The 26,879-nt window shown below is 26.8% G+C and overlaps 1 protein-coding gene across 1 annotated transcript; it reads left to right on the forward strand.

Moving 5' to 3' along the window:
* Positions 1 to 16,465: 16,465 nt before the first annotated feature.
* LOC113560467 (protein THEM6-like) lies at positions 16,466 to 19,183 on the forward strand. Its single transcript, XM_026966351.1, has 2 exons — positions 16,466 to 17,003; positions 17,140 to 19,183. The coding sequence occupies exon 2, from the start codon at positions 17,350 to 17,352 to the stop codon at positions 18,007 to 18,009; it is 660 nt and encodes a 219-aa protein (XP_026822152.1). The 5' UTR covers positions 16,466 to 17,003; positions 17,140 to 17,349; the 3' UTR covers positions 18,010 to 19,183.
* The last annotated feature ends 7,696 nt before the right edge of the window (positions 19,184 to 26,879 follow it).

Raw genomic sequence — 26,879 nt, forward strand, 5'->3', positions numbered from 1 at the left:
ACATCAGGCAAAGTAATATTATATACACGTACTCTCTGTGTATTGTTTTATTACGCACAACAATAACCATTGGTTTGGCAAAGGAATTCAAATCGTTTTAAATTTTAGATATTATATTATCATGTTGTACTATATTTAGGAATTTTATTGAGAATAATAATATAAGTGTATTTATAAACAAATAATAATTTTGTTAAATATTTTTTTATGTAGGTAATTAAAAAAAAATTCACTATATATAATTTAACTACTGTTAAGTAATTGCGATTAAAAAAAAAAGTATGACAGCGTATTTTTCCACAGTTAATTGATGCGAATCATTACTATTATTATAATTTTTATTTGTGTGTTTATGTACACCACGTTGTGCCGTCGGCTATAGATCCCCGATAACTCCAAGTTTGAATTAAATGCATAGGAGTAGATAAACATGGAGAACAGATCAATTAAATATTTTAAATTAAAACTTGATATTTATATTTAAATATTATTAGAGTTTCCCCTTTCCTTAAAATAATATAAAATAGTTACCTACTTATCACAGAATAGTAAATTGAACAGTCAAAAAAACTTTTTATATTTAAACTGTTATTAATAATGTAGCTGATTATTTTAAATTAATTATTTATTGTAACAATTTATATAGGCATCAGTTAAATAATTGCTTATTTATTATAGTTGATATAAAATATTTTTGTTTAAATATAAGTACTTCATTGACAATCAAAAAATGTTCCAAACAGTATACTCTTACAATTATGAAGTATAAAAACAATTGTACCTATAAATTATAATAATAACACATACAATTTTGCATAGTAATTTTGGACCTATATACTTTTCAAGTAAAGTCATATAGGCAGGCGCGAACCTTAGGAAAACATTTCGGGGGAGGGAGGGTTAAACACTCAAAACCCCCCTACGATTGCGTTTGCATATAGGTATCATATACGGTCATACCTATATTACAAGGGGGTAAATAAGTTAACTTAATACGAACAATACAATTTGTGCATTTAAATTTGGAAAATGAATAATTGTATGCAATAATAGAAACAGAAAACATTTTCAAATTATATATGACGTTATAAAAAATGCAAAGCCGGCATAACTCATATTTCATTATAATATCAGAAAAGGAATAAAGTAGAGTAACCGGGTTACCCGGTGATTTAGTAGACAGGGTCGGCCCATAAACAAGTTTGTCAAGTTTTTGAATTCAATTTTGGCATTTCCGTGTGATAGAGAGTAAAAAACTGGATAGTATAAGTGGTTAATAATAAATTAAATTGTATTACAAAAACCAAATTACAGCGTAAATAGGTGCATATAAATAAATATATCTATCGAGACATCGAGTATCGATAGTCATTGGGAAACAATATAATTTAGGTACGGGTTTGTGATCTACGTACGTGTATCAAATTGTGATATTTTAATCAGACGCGTTTAGTAATATTGATTATAAGCATATTTTATAAAATAAATATTGGAATTTGAAAAAATTATAATTATTCTGTACTATATTTAATACATTTAAAAAAGTTGTGAATACGTTTTTTATTGTACAAACTGTCTGCACGTTTCAGTAATAAATTCGTTCATTTCCTCCGGAAACGTCATTTAGACAGCGAGCTAGTATTTTTTCCATTAGTATTTGTGTTTATTTTGTCGTGAATTAAAAAAAAAAAAATAAAATAAAACTGCATGGCAATAAAATATTATTTTACGCGGAAAAATATAGCGGTTATGAGCAAAGCGTGGTTGTAAATAATAAAATATGATAAGTGATGATAAAGCATAAAAATCATAATTTACCACGACTCACGTGTTTATGGTGTTACAGCACATAATTTTTATTTTATGCATATTGGGTTGTCGGTTGGAATGAAAATCATTATTATACATCATTGGTTATTATTCCGATAAAGTGATCGTCTGGCATCTCTGCGGTCTCGTGGATGTACGCAAATACGTGTAATCAATAGATTATTTGTCAATGGTTATCGACATAAAACACTGAGAAGCCTCTCTAAATAATGCTTGTTTTACAGTGGCGGCTGGAGAGGAAATATTGGGACATAGGTACGCGTCGTTAATATAGTTTGCCATCAGTTACACGCCCCGGTAGGTACTTCTTAGCCCGTTTGCGTGCACTGCAGTTATGCTAAGTGGTCCTGTGCATTAACGGGGGTAGAACATAAATAATAACAAAAATACTTAGTGCAAAGTTGTTGATTTTTTGTCCTAAGTGTAAGGTACTGTTAAAATTCTGAAATAAAAATATTATATTGCATCGATTGGATATAGGTACATAATATATTATTATTATTATTATTTAAAATTAATATTTTGTGGAATAACTTAAATTTTGTTATAACATAAGTTTGTATGATTTTTATTTATTTAGGAATACCATTAGAAGAATTTTTAATTTTTATTATGTACACAATTTTTGTTTTAAATGTGAACGCGATAAAATTATTAACTCCATAGTTGTAACTATGCATGAACGTCATGAATGTCAAGAATACAATTGAATATTCTAATGACTAGATAATATTAATTAATGGTAAGATGTCTAAACTTTCTGCTATTTGTTTTTGTCATTTTGTTAAAATTTGTAAGTATCTAGCAACAGCTGATTAAGTATAATAACGACAATTTTTATACCAAAAATTATTGCACTAAACCATATTATGCCATGTATAATAATAAAAATATTAAATAAATTTATAAAAAAAAAAACTTTGTGACGTACTTGTTTATCTCCCAAAAATGAGCTTTTAGGATAGGTTTTTTTCATAAATATCTAAAACATCGTCCACCATCAATAATTTTAAGAATTAAAATACTGAAAATTGTAATGGCATTTGAAATTAAATGTATACTGTGTCTTTGAGGAAGAATCCTAGTCACGTACTCACGTCTATGATTAGCATATAATACATTAGTTGTCGAAGTTAAAATTAAAAAAATCATATCATCGCAATATTAAATGTGAAAAATCACTGCCTACAGAGATATATCAAGTAATTAGTTTTAATAATTATTTTTGTTTGTATAAAAAAAAAATTGCATTACTATTTTTAACATTTAAGATGTTTAGCTACACCGGAATTTTAATATAATATACTATGTAATATGTAGTGTGTGCAAATAGTTATTATTTATAGTAATTCACTATTTTTTAAACACTTTTATTTGTTTGCAATGAAATAAAATAATATGTCGATGTATTTTTTTTATTCATAATAAAGTTTCAAATAATAAAACCTACTTAAATTAGTTGTTGGTATATATATATATATATATATATGTCTCGGAGTTTGAACTGATTATTTTAAATATTTCTTTCAATTTATAAAAATGAAAATTTTATTGTAAAATATTTATTTGTGAAGTATATACATATACAAATATGGTTTTGCTAGCAGTTTTAATTTAATTTTAAAATCATATTATTCATACATGAACATTTTAAAAGATACGGCTTAAGTTTATTATTAAGCTCTTCCAGTGTACCTGAATAATATTTTGATAATAAATTAAGTTTTAAGAATTAATTTTATTGCTAGAATAATAACCATTATACTATCCGCTTACCATACTGTATTTATAATATTACAACAAATTAAGTTATTATAAATTTAAATAACATTTTTCCTGTATATTTAGTAAATAATTTTTCATTAATTAATCGATTACATATACTTCCTAAATAATAATATTAATAGGTAATAATTGTAATTATTTATTTCATTTTACCTATCATAAACTTGTTTGTTAATGTTGTTTAAGCCTCAATCGAATGACGCATGAAGACATTGATGCAAAAACGTATTTTTTTTATATAAATTGAAGATGCTATGAATACAATATATTACAATAGTATTTGTGCGATCGAATGTGCAGCAAAGCAAGCGTTTCTCAAAATGAGAAAACATCCAATGAATCTTTCCTTCCAAATCTCTAATCGCGACTAGAATAATAATAAAAAGACGATGAAGTGTCCTTGGTTTTATACTTTATTCTATTGATTTTGTATGACAATAAGTAATAGCAATCATTAACTAAGCTTATAAATAAATAAACGACGATGATTTATTATTGATATTATCCGATTAGTTAGTTATTTTTGTTCGTCAAATTCTTGATTTTATAATAATAAAATTAGAGGCCATAGCATAATGTATTAATATTATAAAATGTTAATAATAGTTTAGGTTCTAAGATTATTTATAATACAGTACTATCCAATACATATTGGTAAAAGGTTTAAAAAATTCTAAAATCCTTAATTTATAGGTTTTTATTTTACTTTTAGTTTGAATTAAGTGTACAAGAAGGTTGATAATATTATAATTTAATAGATTAATGATGTCTTTTGACGGAAAAAATATTAAACAAGATAATTTGAGTTATAGAAGTATGATTAAAACAAAATTAATGTTTTTTTTTTCAGAATTAATTTTTGTTTCTCATTTAAATATAAATTATTTGACAAATAAATTCAATAATAAATTGTGTATAGAAATATAAATTGCATAATAACGTGATAAATAAGACTATTGTATTTTTAGTCGATTAACATAATTAATTATAAGTAAATTATTTATCCGATAATTATTCAACAATGCTATCATATATGACTAATGTAAAAAAATCAGAAGGTTATTGGCTAAATATATATAAATGGCGATATGAGTGGTTTACTTCCCATTGTTGAAAATATAAACAAGAATGTCGGTTTGGTATTTTTCTACCTAGTTTAATCGATACTGACTTATTATCTTGGCCTTCCACATAGGTTATGACGAGATCACGTCATATTTTCGTCCAAAACGATATATTATAGTACAGAAATTATTTGGGTTATCTGGCGTATCTGTCTACGTGAACCGTTTTTCATAATTTCAGTAGGCATTGCAGAGTTGTGGGTATGGCTGTGTCAGCGGGATCTTCAACCTTCCGAAGAGTCTTGTAGGTGTATGGGACCAAATATAAAGTTATTGAATGTTCGTTACTGATGGCAATCCTGAGACGTAATATTATCAGCCCACAATCATGCATACAGTTTTATATTCTTCGTAAATGTGACTGTTCGTATAGGTATTCAAATATATTTTTTTTACATTGATTTAGATCAATTTTATTTATTTTTCAAATGTTGATAACATAGAACTAAAATAATTTGTATGTATAAAATAAAACTCTGTATCTACTTCTTACAAGATTAAGATATAATAATGTTACAATAATATATAACATTATTTATTGATTATTCTATAATAATACTGTTAACGCCTTTATAATAATTATGTATGTATTACAATGATTGAACTATTGACCGAGAAAATTTCTCATATAAATGATACTTATAATTTACTACTAATTTATTTTTGCTTTTTTCCGGTTGATTTATTATGATACGTTCTTAGTTCTACTATAATGCATTTAGACATTTGTGAATTATAAAGAATAATCGTACATATTATTTAACACAGCTTACAATAAAAACATGTACACCTTATGGTTCAATGGTTGTAATTATTCAAACAGACAAGGTCGTATTGAAGCTAAGAAATTACTACAACAACTAACTTGGTCCATAAAGTGCATATAGACGCATAGTGACATTTTTTCCAACTAAATTAATTGCCCAGTGGCCGACATTTTTAAAGTACTCTTCATAAATCAGCTGCATCCCAGATTTCCCTTCATTAACCCAATTGCATCCAACAAACCCAAACAGAAATGTAAAAAACAGTATTTTATATGTGTTTACTTTGAATTTATGATATTTCTTGCGAGACATTCATCATATTGCCGTCGCAAAAACCAAGACGAGATGTTTTTTTTTTTTATAATAGGTGATCCATTAAAGTAAATCGTGGCATTCAATAAGTGTAATGTATATCTGGTATATAAGTTGTATATTTATTTGATTAACTAAAAAAAAATCAACGAAAAAAATATTAAGTTTATAGCAAGTAATTAGTAATTAATTAGATTCATTATACAGGGTAGATATAATTTTGATTTTTGAGTGATATAGCTGTAGTATAGATTAAAATTTACAATATAAAGATATATGTTAATATGAGTTACACCAGCCTGTCGATGTGTTAACCTGTATCGTACACTATATAAAATAATTTTATATTATCTGTGACCCTATCATTGATATTTCACCAAATATGATGGACAAAATTAAATTACATTATGTAAATAAAGTGGTATTGATTTTTTCATAAAATTGCGATATCATAAAATATGTTCAAGTCTCTTGATTGACGATGTACGATGGTTGTGAATTATGGACAGTAATACTTCCGCCCTATAAATCCCAAAAAATGTTTGATTGGGGAAATACGTAATATATCCACTCCCCCTCCTAAATAGACCCTTGATAACTTTTGTGTTTATTTATAATGAATCAATATTTTACATTTTACAAATATATTTAAAATAATATCAAATATGACGTTAGAAATATTAACACTTGTATGTATTTTTAAGAATTGAACATATTAAAAAAAAAAAAATCAGTAATTTGAATAAAATACTATAAAATTGATAGCCAAATTCATAATATTACTTTCTTGATTGCATTGTATTTAGGTGCACTTGCACATTATATTTAGTGACGAATGCTGACTCTAAGCTATGCTCGAAACAATTAATGATATAAAATCATAATTAATGTTGAATATATATTGTACACGTGAACAAGTGATAGTGATGAAATTTGGTGCAAAACATTAAAAAATAGCGGTTAAGGTTAAGGTTGAGTAATATAATTTGAATGTTAGATATATACCTGCAACGTGTGAATTATTTTTAATAGGTAATTATTATTAGTCATTTTTGAGTTGAGTGAAATGAGTCAGACTTTCTTATTTTTTTAATCATAATAGCCATATAGCTGGTAATCAGAACAAAAATTATTCAAGGAAATTAGGAAATAACTGCGTATAAAATACTCTGAAACTAACGTTCTAAAAAAATTTTACACGTTAGTATCATTATGGAAATTATATCTAATATTAAAAATGCTATTTCTTATCGGAAAAGTTAGTTGACAACCAAAATTAAAAAAAAAAAAATATAAGAAAAATAATGCCTGGTGAAAATGGGTAGTTGATATTTAAAATAAGAAAGTCGTTCAGTATATGCTTATAAGTTACAATAATAATAATAATAATAATAATAATAATAATAATAAAAAAACATATTTACTTAAAAGTATATTATAATACAATAATCTATTAGTTAACGTGTTTTCATAAATAAAACAATCATGGTTAACATTCAAGTACTTAACTTTTGTTTGTGTTATTGAGTATTTTCTATTATTGTGGACATACTGTATATATATATATATATATGTAAAATATGGTAATAGCTAATGTTATTGGTATTTTTGTATTCAGTTTAAACTAAAAACGTGATATTTTTTTACTTATATTTGTATTGTAAACGAATTCGTTTAATGTCAAAGAGTGAAAAACCGAAAAATTTATATGTAAATATTATGTAACACAATATGCTAATGACTTTTTTTTATATCTTGTATGTACTTGGATTTTTGTCACTTATTTGTTATAAAACGCTAAAGGCATCCCTTATTTGTCTTTTATAAAGTATTTCTATCGTAGTAGAGTTTTTTAAGCATCGCATACTGAAATATCACAGGGAAAGATTTTTATTTATATTTCTCACAGTCAATTTTTTACGAGGGAGAAAAATATATATTTAATATGCTGATACTACTATTGTATTATATAATGATTCAATTTAACAACGATCTATATTTTTAAAAATCATTTTCAAAAGATTTATATAATTAGATTTTATGCAGTTTGATTTAGAATAACTAAACATGATGTTATTTATTAATAATAATTTTTCGGCTTAAGTTTGAATTATGGAAAAATTGATTTTATCATAGATTATTTCAAATTATAACAACCTATTTAATGCATTGTTTAATTTTGTTTGACATGCAACATTGCATTTATGATTTGAATATTTGATATGGAAGGTTGATATCATCATAATACTAATATAACTATGTTAAACAATTTCATGCGAACAATTTAATATGATATGTTCGATTCTAAGAGAAGTAAAATGAATGCATTTATGTCATAATATTGTATTTTTTACTTAAAAATTAAAATAATAACGTTATAATACTTATTCTAATCATAATTTAATATAATTGGTATAATTTTTACATAGATATTCTCCTAACGTTTTTAAGCGAATGTGCACATTTTGTAATCATATCGGCTGAGGAGAAAAGACGACCGTGATATCGGAATATATCAAAGAGGTCCACGATTTAGGAAACGTAGTTTAACAGAGCTGTGCTCGGGATAAACATATTATACTGTTTTTTTTATTTCAATGATTTATTATCGTTTTAAAATTAACAATAATAATATACCAAGTACTAATACATCACAATATTATCCTTATTATCGAGATAAATAACTTGAAACAAATGTCTAAACACTAGGTCTCTGTAGTACCATTGCCTACGAATTAGGATAGTGTACGTCTTTTATATTTTCAGATTATAAAAATTGTGTTTTTTAATTGGTAATTTCTACTAAGATCATGATTGATTAATTAAAATATTAAACGTATTAAGTCTTAAACTATTTCAATAGTTATTATAATTTATTACGATTTGAAATTTTTTGGTCAGAGTATATAATAATAATAATAATAATAATAATAATAATAATAATAACTGTTATTGTGCATTTATGTAATTTATTTTAATCCATTAATCTACGTAAAACATTATTAATTTCCATACACGAAAAGGTCCATTCTCAATGACCTCAACCTACATCGTAATGGGTTAATGTCGTCAATTATACTACTGAACAGTATTTGCTTTTAACGATTGTTTTAAATTATAGTAAAACAAAATTAATAGCTTCATGATTTATTTTTTTAGGTTCACTTATATTATATTTTATTCTCACTTCTCATAATATACTAAATTAAATAAAAAATATGACTTACGAGTTTAAATTAGTACGGTTTTATAGTGAGTATATAATGTTTATGTACAAGTATATAATAGCATAAAAAATAAAAAATAAATTTTAATTTAACTAAAAACCCATACATTTTTGGTAAAGTTGTTTTTGTTTAAATATTTATCTTATATTTTATTTTATTTTCTTAATACAATAATTATACCACTAACTAGACCTTACAATTTTAAAGTTAATAGTTAAGTAGTGTTGAGTTGGAATTGTATCTATACCTAGTAACATTTAATTCAAAATCATTAATAAGCGCAACATGATAACGATATAAGCAAGTTTTTTTTTAACCGTTTTTATAAATATTTTAGAATGGTTTTATGAAAATAATATATTCACTTAATATATAGAATAATAAATTCAATAAATAAATTTTTATTCGAGCGTTTTTCAAAATTATATTTGGAACTAAAATAAGCTATACGAATATTTGTATCATTGTATAATATTCGACTATAAATAACTATCGGTATTTGTTTTTTTTTTTTTTGTAATTTAATATTACTCGTGTAGACATTTATAACAATTATTAATTATTAAAAGTTTTATTCTAGTTTTTATTTGGAGATATTTATGTAAATTATTACTAATGTTATTGGAAACTACTTGATAATTATTACTGATTACTAGTGATGTACTTAGATGTATAATATTATAGTGTATATTGATACACTACTCTGTACACTGATTTGGTATATATGTATATATATTATATAAAACAAAGTACCTACTAACCTATTTATTTTTACAACTCACAAAAAACTATGCATAAATTTATTGATTTTTTTTCACGTTATAACACATATAGTATTATAATAGAATATAAATAAATTTTATGCACTTTGGCAGTTGTTACTTTGTTTGCTATTCTATTTTTCATTCGAGCAATATATTATAATTTATTGGTATAATACATGAATAACTACGACACTGCATTATATTGCATAGTTCTGAAAATTGAAAATATTTTTTACAAATAATAAATACATTTTTACTAGATATCAAATAATATTTTTGTTGAACGATGAATTGCTATACCAGTTAAACACACGAAACAATGGTTTGGACTTGGAATAAATAACTTTCATTTTACAGTAATATGGTTTCCACGTTATTTAAGTCTCCTACGCATAAACAAGCGGGGTTACATACATTATTTCATCACAATATCATTCATTGGAGAAATCCGAGTGACCTGAACGATTAGTTCAGTTAAATTAATTTGATTAAAAACCATGATAATAATATAAATATTTTCCATACTAAAGGTTTAACTGTTTAACGTTAGAATTTACAAATCATTTTAAACAAAGACGTAAATTGGAGCACGCAATTTAGTTTTGTGCTACCTACATATTACCTACCTATGCTGTTGTGACTTGTGGCAACCGGGAGATTTTTTTATAATGCTAGTGTTTTATGTTTCATGGTCGAATAGTCGGACCAAGCGTTAGTCACAACATGTAGGCCCGACATGATCCAACTCATTTGTAAAAAGATATGGTGTATTCATCTTGAATCATGTACTTATATCCATCATATAGTATGTAAGCAATTAGTATACACCTATATTATACAATACTTTTGTTACAAGTCGGTTAAAGTATCGAGGCTAGTCACCTTAGCTGATATAATAGTACCTATGACTGTGTGTATAGTCACTCGACTTCGCATGAGTTTTATAAAATGGACTATACATATTATATATTATTATCGTCGGGACACGTTGTATAATTTGTGGACATGTGGTATGTAAAATAATTGTTGATGACCCTGTGGTGTACCTTAATTCTATAGAGTTTGAATAGTAGAAATATCGATGAATGTAAATGTCTAGGACACCGGGTTCTTGCACTATTCTTATAATAGTATTAGTATTTATTGTGATGTTGTAGACAGAGTGGCTGTGTAAATATTGAATTTGCACTGTTATACATAAGTTTTGTTTAGCCATACCGTATGTTTTCAGAGATTAATCACAAGATAAGCTTTTGTGGTCGATGAAGGAAAAGTTATCAATATAATTTAACAAAAATATATTAATAATTATAATATAATATTAAGCTTATTTAGGTATACCTAAAACATCGGTGGTAATTTATGTGCATAATGAATTTATTTAATTATATTTTTAGTGCAATTACACATAAATCTATGTTTAATTAGTTTAAAATTTAAATATAAAACAGTAGAAAATAATATAATTATAGTCCAAACACTTCAATAGATTTCTGATCTTATAGATAGTTTCTATAGTTAGGCGTATAAATAATTATATTTTTACTTTTTATACTTTGAATATAAACTTATAATGTCAGTAGATAATATAATAGTAACCCCTTGCTTATTATTTTTACATAAAATATTTATGGTTTAATATTTCCGCACTGCAGACGGCAGTTGGGCAGTGATTTTGATTCACAACATACATAATATATATTTTTCATTTGTTGATTTCATCGAGATTTGACCTTCGAGCTTAACGATCAGATAAAATGTAAGCTTAAGTAAACGTATTTTTAAATTTTGAACTATTGCGGGGGCCGGGTATTCTCATCCAACTTGAACGTTATTGATAATACAAGAATAATAGATGTTGGGTGTTAGTATAATTATTAGCTTTGTGCCATTGCCTAGACAATGTACATGGTCTATTCAAGCAATAAATTATGTACGAATTCCAAGAACAATTTAATACAATATTTTTTAAGCGACTCAGTATAATTCAGCCGATAGTATCAACGCAGCTAACAAGGACATTTTTCACGACCGTGTAAATTATGGTACGTACCTAGATACTCTTTTAGAAATTAATCATTAGATCAATTTATTTTATGCTCATGATACCACCAGTGTAATAAAATGTTCCGTTGTATTCACTGATGAAATATTTGTCATAGTATAATCCAACCTAACTTTAAAAATATCCCAACTAGGTATAACGAGATACGTTTTCGTTTTTAAGTTAATCATACGCAGTTATTTTAATTCATTATTAGTTGAATTATGATACATTTTATTTTATTTTTTCAAATTAGACAGTGATCATTGATTTCATTGTATAAATACAAATACATTACATTACATTACAATAGAATACATTCTATAACTAGTTAATTATTTAAAAAAATGAAATAAATAGTAAAAATTAATTTTTATAGAGTAAACAAATATTTTAATTAAGAGGACGCTATACCCGCATGTGTCGTCTCTGTTTTATATACGCGTAACATAGTTAAAAACTGTTTTGCGCAGGACAACTTTACTCCCTCGATATTTTAATCAAAATAACCAAAATTATAAATCCCATTGGGAAGAACTTTATCTGTGTCGTAGCGTTTTAATTTTTTTAATAACATGAATGCAATTAAAGTTATCGGTTTGAAAACTTAAGGTTTTTTTCATTTAATTATTAAAAATTACTGGTTACCACTATCAAAAAAATTAAAACGCTAAAACACAGGTAAAGTTCTTCTCGATGCGATTTGAAATTTTGGTTATTGTGATATAAATATCGAGGGAGTAAAGTTGTCTCGCGCAAAACAGTTTTTAACTATGTTACGCGTGTATAAGACAGAGACAACACATGCTAGTATAGTGTCCTCTTATAATAGTTTTTACATATAAATGTTTTAGGGCTTTAAACAATTAGTTAAAAAGAAGTTTAAAAGCTTAACATTAAGTTATTATTGCTTCATAGCTGGATAGAGTATTTTAGTTAATTATCTCAAAAATCAAGTGCTACAATAATATTTATACTTCATGAAAATCAAAATGTTATTATAACTTTATTTATAGAATTGTTAATAGAATTAGCCAATAGGTAGTCATTTTGGCCTGATTCCGAATAAAAGATTAATAAATATTATATTAATAATATTCAAATACATGTTAATATATAGTTGTATTTTAACTATCTTCCACTATCGTTTATCATCTACCTAGGGTATGATTATTTTATTGGTATTTTAATGTGGTGCAGTACGATTTCACAAATTTTATATTCTTACCTGAAAAAAAATACCTAACACGATTTCATACTAAAAATTTTAATATGAGAAAACTTGATTTAAAAAAATTAATTTAATATAATCACTTATAAAATGAATACAATTAAAAAAAAAAAAAAATAAGAATTATTTAGGAATTCGGTTATATCATATTATTATTTAGTAATTTCGCTCTTATTAGTCAAAAATATAGTCTGCAGTCAACGATACCTTTTCGTGTTACCTCAATTAAAAATGCTCTTTCCGATAACTTAGATTCTTTTGATTATATATTAGTAAATATTGTATCTTTTGTTATAAAAAAGACAAATCCTATATTTTTGATGCGCAATTGTGTTGTGTTTTTTGCACACAAATACGTAGTCGTATAAAATAAAGAAATAATAACAGAATTTGTAATTTTGAACTACCTCAAAATTACAAATTCTGTTATTATTTCTTAACTACTTTAAAAAAAAAAAAATTATACACTACCATATTTACACACCTATTTTAATATAATAAGTTTACATGGTTAGCTATTGGTTACCTACGTATCTATTATAATTTAACGTACAACTTTGCACGTGTATTGTGCGTGTGCGATATAATAATGTAATGTGTGTATAATATGTGTAATATAATATATTCGTATAAATATAATATTAACTATGTATTCTATAATTTAGAATTCATCTATGATTATTAAACGTTGAACTAAAAATAGAATGATTTTAATTACATAAATTATAAATTAAAAAATACCTAACCTTAAACAACTGAAACAAAGAACAAACAAGATAATTATTTTTATATATTTGTTTATTTATTATTTTTATGTTCTTGTGCGTACACTAAATATAATCTTATTATTTTAAAAATTATGTTAATATTTTGGATTGTTAATTTAAGTGATATAAATTGTAACCATCTACCATCAATACAAGCATAGCTTGAAGGCGGTAGATTCATATTTATTTCTAATTTTGTTCAAATTTATAATAAATACTTTTATAAAATATTTTAATTTCCTTAATTAACCATAAAAGAATATGATTAATAAACTAAATCATATTAGACGTGACTTTTAAAATGGAATTAAATTTTCAGTATTTTATACTATTTAAAATAATGTTCAGGGATCACATTTTTATGCAAATACGCAGACTTTATATTTATTGACTATAAGAAACTACTTTATTTGGTACTTCCGTGTTCACTTGGCTACCTTGATTTTTAAATAACGTATATTATTAAAGTATCGTTTCTTCTAGTGAAATTATTATTTTTAGGGTTATTTAATGAAATTATTATACAATTAATTTCGTCCCACTGGTAGAAAAAACTACTATTGTTAGATATTTTGGGTGCTAAAACTTTTATTTTATTTAGAGATTTGTAAATATTATTTTCTAGCACCACTTATATATTTTTTCAATTGTTGATCTTATACTTTACTTTAATACATCTATTTGGAATATTTAAAAAGAATGTAATTTTAAGATATCTATAGTACCGATGAAATTAGTCTCACAATCAAAATACTGATTACGTGATATTGTTTTAAGAATCAAAAAACATATTAACTAAAATATACTATAATCGATGATAGTGGTATAAAATTTTTATGAAATGTATATATGTTCAAATTAAATATAAGTTTTACTGCACGTCTATAGGCTATAGTCACATTCACATAAATTATTGAAAAAATTAGGTCAGTCATAAAATAAACTTTCAGGCTCGAGAATAATCAATAATAAATATTTTGGATATTATAAATATTATTTTCCAAGAAATACAAGTAGGTACATAATTTTTTTTTTAAATAAAAATATTTTTAAAATCCATCATATCAATAACTAATAAGTAGTTATGTTATAATAATGAATTATAATTAAGTGTTTGAAATAATAATCTGAAAAAGAACCACAATCAACATTATTGTTTTTACATTTTTGAAATAATATTACTTAGTACTTTTATTAGGAACTTAACCAAAATCTGAAATGAAATAAGTTGAGATCTACAATATGTATTTCTTGTATTATAATTTATAATTATCATAAACTTAAATTTATCTTCATCAACAGTTATTATAATATTATGTTACATAACATGTTATGTACATAGGTATATTAAATTAGATGACTTCATATAGATGCATATATATATATAATTATATTATAATATATTGCTATTGCCTATTAATATAAATATATAATATGACTAATATAAATTAGGTAACACTGTGGCAAAAAACTTTTTAAACATGCCAACTATAGGTACCTACTTACAATATGACACGTGCAAGTGTTGAAAATGTTACAAATACAGTCTGTGAATTTAGTAGACCCAACAATATTTTTCACACGGTTTTAAACTTTCCCAGTTGATTTACTTTAAACAATACAACAATAGTGAGTTAGAAATATTTGTTCGATTTTTTTCATGATGAGAATTATTTTTTATTTTTTTATGCATCACTATTCAAAAAAATATCAATTTTAGATAGACGGGTTTCTCTTCATCAATGGAAGCGACGAAAAAGACGTTGTTAGAAATCAACAGGAAGTGTATACGTAGTTAGTTGTTCATAGCATAATATAATGATTACTGATTGTAAATAGTCTTAACGTTGAATACATTATTGACCTTCAAAACATAATATTATTACTAATATGGTAAACTAATAATTATAATCTGGAACAAAGTTTTAAAATCTGTATTATTGGCGATTTTTTCTGAGAGATGTGTTTGATGTAACATTTTTACATTACCATTATGGTAATATTATGTTGTATATGTTTTTGTCGACGTCAAAACAAATTAAAGCGTATTTTAATCTTTACCCTTTGGAGTCTGGACTAAATCATTGATGATTTTATAGGAAAAAACCCTGACATTTATGGTATTTTTTTGCCAAGGTTCTTACAACAGATTTATAATACACTGCTCCACAACTAACAATTTAGTTAAGAAACTTGATAATAAATATATACAAAAAAAAAAAAAATATTTTTAATAATTTTTCACTTTCATTCTCAAAGAACCGACTTAATTTAATTTTCATTGTTAACTAGATGGTATCCGTCCAATAAGCGTGAATGAGAGATTTTGCCGAAGAGCCAAAAATTTATAAGCGGTCACCGACCAAGTGCGATCCGTGGGCGTGCTCACACGTTGACCTTATATAAGCTGGTACGTTTGTCGGCGACCTATCCCGTCCACGACGACCGATCGCGTTGCGACGGCTGCACGCAATCGAAATGTACGTAGGTACACTATTATTATATAATGGAAAAAAAAATAATAATAATAATAATAAATAACACAAAAACGTATGGTCGGAGATATTTCATTTTTTGCTTACGGCAGCGACATCGGCGAACATCGTCACCGCCGCCGCCGCCGCCGTCTGAAAGTATGTATGTACAATAACGCTTGTTCGAGAGTACGCGTTTCGTGCGCGTGTAATATAATAACAACAACAATAAAATACTAATAATAATAGTACCGTGGTAGGGGTAGTTGCACGCGGCGGCAAGTCTCTCGCCGTCGACGCGTCGGCCGTCCGACGACTCGTGTTCGCGTATAATAATATTACGTTCGTGTTTACGAGTCGTGCGGCGATCGACACACACGCGCAGTCATATCTTTCACGGCGGCGAGTCCGAAGCACACGAACGCGATAGCGCGCGAGAAACCGACCACCGACAACAATAATATTATATTATAGCGACGATTTGAACATCATACGATTTCGTCGTTTGGCGTCGATACCTACTACCCTCATCGTATAGGTACAATTTCGATTTTGGTTTTTATTACGTCGATGTCGGGCAATGTTATTATCGGACGCGAGCACTTATCGTCTATTTCCCGTGCGATGGTCATACGCAACCGCAGCTGATACGCGAGTGGTGTGAATAAACAATACACAGTGAATATTATTATTATTATTATTATTATTATAGTTGTTGTTATAGTATAAAATAACTCAAATAATTCCAACGTGCGTTTTTATTCGTACGGTTTGTTTCATTATTATTATTATTGTTTTTTTTTTATATATACAGACCCGCGAGTCTTCGACAAAGCGTTCTTCGGTTGGAGGAAGCGTCTCGAAACGGCCCCGCGATTGGTCGCGATGGTCCAGAGTTGAGATGCTCGAAGGGCTCAGGGTTCCGCGCTTTTAGAATCGCGTACACATTTATTACGTAAACATTAGTATTTTTTATACAGTACCGCGTAAAACGTGAATATTCGCGCGATAAAACCGAGTGAAAATGATTAACTTCCTGTTGACGTGCGACACGTACACGGTCGCGGTGACCGCGCTGCTGGTGATCGTGCTCCTGTACTGGGTGTTCGAAGTGCACTATTTTGCCCGGACTCTGTGGTGCGCGACCATGTGCCGGATCCTCAAGAAGTACGTGTACATACTGGACACGACTTCTTACTCTTCGGCGTGCCTGACCACGGACGTGGACTTCCTGCTTTTCCACATGAACAACTCGAGGTACCTGCGAGAGGTGGACTTCGCCCGGACCGAGTTCTACACGCGCACCGGGCTGTGGAAAGCGATCCGGGAAAAGGGCGGGCTTCCCGTGCAGGGCGGCACCAGCATCCGGTACCGGAAGTTTATCCGGACGTTCAGCCTGTACAGCATATCGTCCCGGATCGTTTACTGGGACCGAGACTCGATTTACATGGAACACAGGTTCGTAAGTCGGGGCGACGACTTCGTCAACGCCATCGTCCATTGCCGGCAGAGGGTGATCAACTGTGACGTCGAGATGCTGATGGGTGAACTACTGGCCAAGCGCGCCAAGGAGAGGCCCGGCGATCAGGAGGCGCCCCGGATGAAGCCCGAGTGTCCATTGGAAATCCACCACTGGATGCAGGCGAACATGGTGTCCAGTGCCAATTTGCGCAACGGAAACTGATAGAGATCGCGCTTCCCCGACATTCTCCCCCCACACCACACCCAAGATCTTTCGAGTACCGTCATCGATCCGACTTCCGGCAGTGAGCTCGTCGAGGCCTGTTGCGTGCGTACGTTATTTTGAGACCGACTTGAGGTCGACGATTGCGACGACGACTCAAAGAGAGATACGTTACTGATTGGATTCCAGTAGGTTCACGCGGATTTTTCGATTTTGTTTGATTGTCCACGTCGGAGCCATAGGTCTTGCGATTTCCCGGCTATCTTAAACCCCCGATGACAGGACTATATAATAATATATTACCACACTTTAATTTTTACGTTTCTTGACTGAATTTTAACGCCACTTTACGTCGTTATGTGATCATTATTAGCTTAGGCCATTTTATTGTTGCATTTAAGTACGTAGGATGTCGTGTTTTTATTTTATTTATTTATGTAATTTATTTAAATTATTTATTATTTATGTATCTTGTGGGCGATGTCACGTTTCGTGTAATTCGTTTTAACCAATCGCGCGCGCCCGTGCCTTTGATCAAAATATTGCTTAGTCCTGCTATACAATTTGTAATTGTTTTGGGAACGACGTAGGTACTCGAAAGTTGATCATTTTATGTAAATTACAATTATTGTAATTCTAATAGTATTACGATCAATGCAATTCTAGTCATTAGTTTTCTTTTCTACAAATTTGTTTTGTACACAATACAATATACTACTTTTGTAGCAATAAGATAAATACGTTTGTTAAAGTTAAGTCTGTTAAACATATAATTTGGTTTCAAAAATTATTATTATTTTAATATTATATTCGATACGCCTTTTATAGTGTGAAAACACGAGTACTGATGTCCTTGACCCTTATACAAACTATTAATTTAGAGTAGGCATAAGTTAATAACCGATCTTGATCGTTTTGAATATTGTGATATTGTATATTACATTTAATTTTTATATGTGTATTATTATTTTGGACTTTGTGTAAAAAAGAGTGAGTTGTACGTGCTCATAACTGTTTTACTAAAGTGTTGACACGTTTGTTGATTGTTTGTTAACAACGTGTGAATTTGATAAGTGTAAACTATTATTATTGTATCGTAAATTGTGTTTTTCACTGAAAATCAAGATTTTTTTTTTACTAAATAATGTTTAATAACAAAAATCATTTACTTCAAGAGCTCATATATTACACTACCTATTAGTTATTTGTTACCATAAAAGCATGTACCTATTTTCAAACTTCAGGTCATCAACTGCGGTGGATGTTAACCACAAAATAATAATATTATTTTTATTTTCAAGGTTTAACTTTATTATTATAACATACTAACTATAATGGTTTTTGGTCGTGATTCTTGATTATATACATTCCTAATCTTATTATGATATTCAAATAATTTCAAGAATAATATAAATAAGTCATAAATATAATTTTATCACGGATGAATGATTGCTGCTGTTTTAGTCAAATGACAGAGGAAATTAATAGTTCAATGGTTGCGGTCCAGTGGATATTATTTCAAATCGCCGATTTTCTTTTGAATATGTTTTTCAAGGACCGTTAATGTAATATACGCTGTTGATATTATTAGTGTAACACGCAGGTTTTCACAGCATCGAATAATTAATAGTATAATAGAATTTAAATCAAGCTAATTGCGAATAGAAAAAAAAATTTAGTTCACGCTTTAAACTCTCTGGAAATAAAATGAAATCAATATACAATTTTACAAACAAGTATCGTTGACTGAAATAAAAGTAAGTACCTGTATGGTCTATTAATGGTTGGCTTTTGTTTAAAACATGTAAACATTTTGTTGATTAAAGTGTCAGCAAGTGTTAATATTGTATGAATTATTACATAATTTGCCAACCTCTAAGCGTTATAATAATACCTACACACTAACACCGCAATATTATTTATTGCTGTTGAATGTACTTTGAAAAGGCCAGTCGGCGGTTATATGAACAAATATTTTACAAAAACTAAACCGAATAATGTTGAACCGTTATTAAAAATATAACAGCTAGATAGTGTTTCGCATTTCATAATCGTATGGTGAACATTCCGCGTACAGAACATAATAATATTTTATATATCACCTGCCGCACACCATAAACAAAACCGGTTTAAATGCAAGATCACGTAACATAAGGTACTTACCTAGTTTTTCTTGGCCTACTGTAACCACTCTTACTTTTCGACAAAGCCTTAAGTCATTCGAGATGATGATAAACGGTTATTGGATACACAACATACATAATACCCGTCTTACCGGTATGCCGTGTAATGTACATAAGAAATAATACACGATACAATACATCGATATGAGGTTATTTACTTCCGTGCACAGATCAGCAAACGTTGTTAACAATTTCAAAACAGTGATAACGAACAGTAATAACGTGCAGTTAACGAGTTGTGCTCCTGTGATAAAAGAGTACCTAGGCATGGAGTTACTATATGTACCTAGGTGAACCCGAGTCGTGTCTCGGCAAACAAATAGGCGTACACGAGTTGTGTATTGAAGAAAAGTCGATTTATAAAAACCGTTTTATTTACATTTTTGCTTTATACGTAATTACTTGTTTTACATTTCATTTATATTACTTATGAATATGACGAAACAGCAATCTCGTGTAAAACTGTAAAATATATACATTATTCAATATATATACATATTTTATTTATATAATATTGTAATCAACAAATTTCTCGTTCTGAATTTATAAAAACTGTTTTATTTTAATTTTTGCTTAATGTGCAATAATTTTTAATTGAAATTTATATTAGTCATAAATATGACGAAATAGCATTTATTATCGTGTAATACATACGTATAATACCCATAGTATTGTAATGGACAAATTTCTCGATTTGAATTTATCTGCACACAACTCGTGAATTTCACAAAATTCTACCGGACACAATTCGTGTAACCCATAAATATCTACCAGACTCGACTCGTGTAACCCATAAATATCTACCAGACTCGACACGTGTAACCAGGAAAAACCGAGGTACACAATTCGTTTGCAGTCTTTAACAATGATGCGGATTATTATAATAAAATGATTTGTGCCCACGTGAACATACATTACAAGTATCTATTATAATAATATTATAGGTCCACAATGATAATATTTTAATATCGTGACATTGTTTATAATATAATGATATCGATGATTAATATCATTATAGATATTCAATTTTGTTTTAATTGTATATAGATTATTAAATCATGGTACTTCAAAACGGTTTATTATCTCATCAAAGTAGGTACTATTTTCGGTGATCATGCTTGGTAAATCAAACTATAATAAACTAATTATAATAGAAAAAAAAAATAGAATGTGGTCTTTATACTTTAAAAACTGTGTTTGGTGGTAAAAAATTATACTTATGGTTTTTTATCGGGACTTTGACCAATAATGTAATTATACGTAAGCACTTAAATAAAATACTTAAGAACTAAATTATTTCTGTTTTTTGAACTTATGAATATATTTATACATTAGTTATATTGGAATAGTAAATGGGTTAAATAATAAAAATAAATATTTTTAAAGTTAATAAAACAAATTACAAACAATTATAATTATTTACATCATAGTATTATTTAATATTTTAGTTTATTTTTTTAGTGTAGATACTTTATTATATTGTGTGCCGGTTTTATAAATTTGGGTTATTAAAAAGAGCCATTAATAATACTATTTGGATTATGAGACTGCTAGGTTAATCAATTGTTATATTATCTTGACGAGTTACGGGAGTGTGATACTTAATATGTCTCCGGATATTGTAGTTGTAGTGTACAGTTTTATTGTTTATTGTTATCTATAGTTTTATATACAAATATACAGCATAATATTTAAAAATGTAATATTCTGTGCGAAAAAGTAAGTTGATATATATATTTTTTTGAGTTTCAATTTTAAGTTTTATTACCAGGTTTAAGTTACTACTGATTATATTAACTAACCAAACAACCAAAGTAATTTTTGTCTATTTATATTTTATGTAGGTTAGTCGATTTTCTGAAACCATTTCAAAGAAAAATGTTGATTTTGTAGTACCATATGTATGTGACATTATTATTCATCATCATAACTTCCTTGCATGTATTTCTAATTAATTGTACGTAAAATTTCTTGAATTCAAAAATAAAACGCTATTGATGTTCAAAAGAAACCGAGCAACTTTCATTGCTTTTCAATTACTTATAAATTTAATAGATAAGAAAAATGTTTAAACAATTATCTGTTGATAAGACATCAAGAGTACATTGCAGAAGTAATAAAGGCATTCAAATTACTTATACTTGGTCCTTGAGGCAGTATCGTAGAAATAATTTTTGGGTTCGCCGTCTATTCATTTATTGAGTCTATTCGTTTTCTATATAGAATATAATGGAATATATTTCATCTGTTGGAAGATAGTTTATTTCTATTAATTTTTTTTATCCTTATAGCTGTTAGTTACACTACCGTTCACCATGTCCTGGACGACTGAATCCAACAACACAATTATTGAGTAAAATAGATTTTTATTGTATTTATTTTTTTATTTTTTGCACATAGTGTATTAGTAGTTTGAAAATTACAAAAAAAGATTTAAAAAAAATCATGTACTCAGTATTTATTTAGATATTGTCTGCCCAACTGTTTATAATAATATGACGTATACTACAATTAAATACACATGAATTATATTTCAAAATATTGCTAAAACATATGATTAAATATTGTTTTAAAAGTATACGCTGTATGTTTCACATACTAAATATTATGTTTGTAGTTTTTAATTTGTAATTAACACGTGTTGCATGGAAATATCTACATAATATGTATATTGGCAGTCTTGAAAAGAATACTTTTATTTTGTATTTGGAATACGTATTCGAATAATTTTCAAAAAATATACTTAGAATACATTCTGGAATACTTAAAAAGTTATTCGAATACTTTGAGAATACTATTAATTATTAATACTTATTTTGCTCAAAATACGGATAATATCTACACTGGCAGTAATAAATTATTATCTCTATTGTTTATTTATCCGGTTTTTTGTGCTAATACAGTAGACTAGTATAATAGACCACACGTCCGCACATAGAGTAAACTAGTATAAGGTCTATGAGCTATGGCTAATACTATATTTTATATATTTTATGATTTTAATGACCATTATCCAGGATTATCATTTATAAACGCATATATTTTTTTTTCAAATTTAGTATTTAAATACAAAACAAAAATACTAAAAAAAGATATTCAGAATACGTATTTGAATATATTTTTTTTAAAGTATTTAGAATAGTATTCAAATACATTTATTCGAATACTTTACAAGACTGTATATATTAGTACGATAATTCCTTAATAATGAGATATAAATCTTAATCAAATCACTTTTGGCATGCAATGCATAGCCCGGCCATTAATAGATTATAAATGTTAGTAAGTCTAATATGATTTTACATCTTGCATTCAAACATAATTTAAATACGACGATAGAAGACTTTAATATTTTAAGTTAGATGAACATTATACACGTGGCACGTTGTATAATATATTAAATATAAGACAAAGGTTTCTATAATACAGCATGTGTAAAAACAAAATAATTTGTTAGGAGGGATAAATTTACAGAAATACAGGTATTGCATAGTGTAATCATAATCTATGGAACAATGGTGTATAATTTATATTAAATTTAATATTATTGGGTATAGACGTATTATTGTGTACAAACACTTTATTAAATTGCGCTAGATGTGGTTTGCGTATTTGCAAAATGATGGCAACCACAAGGTTTTGTAAATAGTATTATTATTTTATAAAATGGTGTAGAGTTTGTAAACAGAATCACATCATACACTAAATTGAAAATAATTAATAACGACACTCAAAGAGATCACTGCGTGGTTTAGTTGCTTATATAGCAGTTTGATTCATAATATATATATATATATACATATATGCATTATGCACCTAATTTAAGTTATGTAATGGTTATAAATTGCTTGTAGACCAGGCACATCACTCACTACTGGTATATTGACTAGAAACCTATGAATACAATTTAAACACAACAATGCAACAGAATAAAAATTTACTGTTGAAACTTTTTGATTAAAATAGCATATACGTATTTATTTTAGAAATGTGAACAAAGTAAATCAGATATACTTTTACAAACTGTATTGTCAAATTAGAATTCTCGTGGAAATGTTTTTATTGTTGAAAAAATGTATATTCAATAAATGAAAATATAGTAATTTTAGTTTCTATTGTCATCGACGTACAAAAAAATAAAATATCTAATATAAAACTTTTCGGAAAGTTCAAATCTTTAAATCTGTTTTTAAAGTGTCAATAACCCAATTGTTTACATTATATATTTCTAAAACTTACAAGCCTAATTTATTTATTTACAACATAAATATTTAAATATTTAGGGCTATTCGAATATTTGTTTTTTTTTTACAGACTCAATGAAGATTCCACATTATAATCTTTTGTGATTTCTATTTCTTTTGTTAGAGCTGATAAACATATATAATTTTATGAAATCTGTATTCATGAATATATTTTATAGAATTATATTCACGAATTAAAATGTCAAGTGAATCTGTATTAAGTAAGTTTTTAATACTAAAAAAATTGAACGACTAATTTCAGAAAAACTATAAAACTAAAAGATTTAATTAAACTATGTAATTCACCTAAAGTATAAAAATTAATTAAATCTAAATTCATATAAAATGTTTAATTTTGTATTTATTTTAAAACTATATGTACCTTTAATTAAATAGTTCTTAAGTACATATTATGTTGTTACTTGACAATTATATATAGTATAATTGCATTCAGTAAATAAAAAATTAAGCACATTTTTTTACAATTTTTAATTAATTTATATATAAAATATTAATTAAATTGGGTACGTTATATTTTTAGATCATAGTGTAAACAGTGTTTATAATAAATCCTATATTAACAAAATAAATGAGAAATACTTTTTTTAAAGTCACAGAATAGCTGCTACATAATGTATAACTTACTTAAGTTATTTAAAAATTTAGATGACCTACAATATTTCTGTGGAGATATATTTTTCAAGATTGCTGTTTTTTTTTTATTAAAATTTTACATATTTGTTCCATTTAGAATTTTTAAATCAATGCGATTAACCGAATATACTCATTCTATTGAATTCTTTAATAAATTATTTAAAATTTTGATTTGTTGAAATGTTAAAGATATTTAAACTTCAAAAATCATAGATATTAATTGTTTCTTGAGTTTTTTATATATTTAGGAAAGCCAAGAAACTGTACATTAAGAAAATATCTTTAAAACCTCTTTTATCTGTAAAATGAATAAATTACACAAACGTTTATTTTTTATTGATAGATTTAAATCGAAATTCGAAGGAGTAGTTTTTAAGTTATTAAACATTATGTTTTTTTTGTAAAAGTCCTTAATAACAGTTTTAAATAAAATATATAATATATTGTATTAACTGCTTGTTAATGTGCATTTGATGTACAGATAGTTTATTTAAATAAAAATATAAAAAAAAATATGCACGCTGAAGTAGTGAAGTAATTGGTTATTGAATAACAAATATAATAATAATATAATATTGTATTGGTAAGCATAAAGGCGTAGATTTTATTAACGATGTTTTGAATTTTGATCCTCCTCATTATAGAACGATTGTTTCGTAAGTTCAAACTAATTGGAAGAATTAGATTACCTACTTTAGTTAGTTAGTGATTACCTAACTCCGCATCATTAACAACGGTAAACACAATAAAAATTAATGATTAAGATTGCCATAATAATGTAGTAATATACATGTAAATTATTAAAAATTAAAAAAAGATCATTATTGTTTAGTATAATTTTTCATCCGGAGCCGCCAAATGTACCGAGGTTGATCCTCTAAAGATTGTTTTATTTTATTTATGAGACTTCAGCTTTAAATAAATTACTTTGAAGAGACTAAGTCCATGCAACTAGCAAGATTCTCTCGACTACGGCCTAACATGTTCATTATTACGAAGGTTGTAATGTTTAAATAAATGTATTTATAATTATTTATTCATGTATGAACTATTATTAAATATTTATTATTGTTTAAAATAAGTGGTGTTAGTGTTAGTGTCGGTTTAAAATCATGATTGTTATTATTATGATGATATATATATGTATCTATGAAACATAAGTTATCAATGCAAAAATAACTTAGCAATTCGGGTAATGTGATAACTGATGACTAATGTATATTTTTTAAAAAAAAATGTATATTAATTTGAAAATCTTGCGTTGTCTATAGCAAATTATATTACTTCAACTTTTATATTTTAAAAGTAAGTCACAGAATATTGAGTTCTGACTATTAATAATAATAAAATCTCGTTCAATGAATAATTCGGAGCAAAACTGTTAGAATTCATTTAGAACAATTGAAATGTTTTTAAATAGGTAATCATAAAAAAAAATATTAGTCAAAATTTATTTATTTACATAAAAACATTAAAAAATTTAATATAATCTAACTAGTTCATTAAAGGTATTATTTGATTGACACATCATCAATTATAACTTAAGAATTTAAACTAAAAATGTATACACGATATAATATATATAATAATAGTATTTTTTACGTGTGGGGCGATTGATTTAATGTAACCATGTAGGACTCTCATTAATTAAAAATAACTAACGTTTTTGAAAATATTATTTTTAAATATAATTTTTAGCCGTTACAAAACAATATTTTTATTTCTCATTTTGAAGCAAACTATTATTTGATGTATTTTGACCAGTAAATATCAAATTTTGGACAAGTAG

The sequence above is a fragment of the Rhopalosiphum maidis genome, chromosome 1, assembly GCF_003676215.2.
Source record: "Rhopalosiphum maidis isolate BTI-1 chromosome 1, ASM367621v3, whole genome shotgun sequence".
Taxonomy (NCBI): Eukaryota; Metazoa; Arthropoda; class Insecta; order Hemiptera; family Aphididae; genus Rhopalosiphum; species Rhopalosiphum maidis.

Coding starts and splice junctions, on each gene's coding strand:
- LOC113560467 (XM_026966351.1), top strand. CDS start 17,350: ATGATTAACTTCCTGTTGACGTGCGACACGTACACGGTCGCGGTGACC.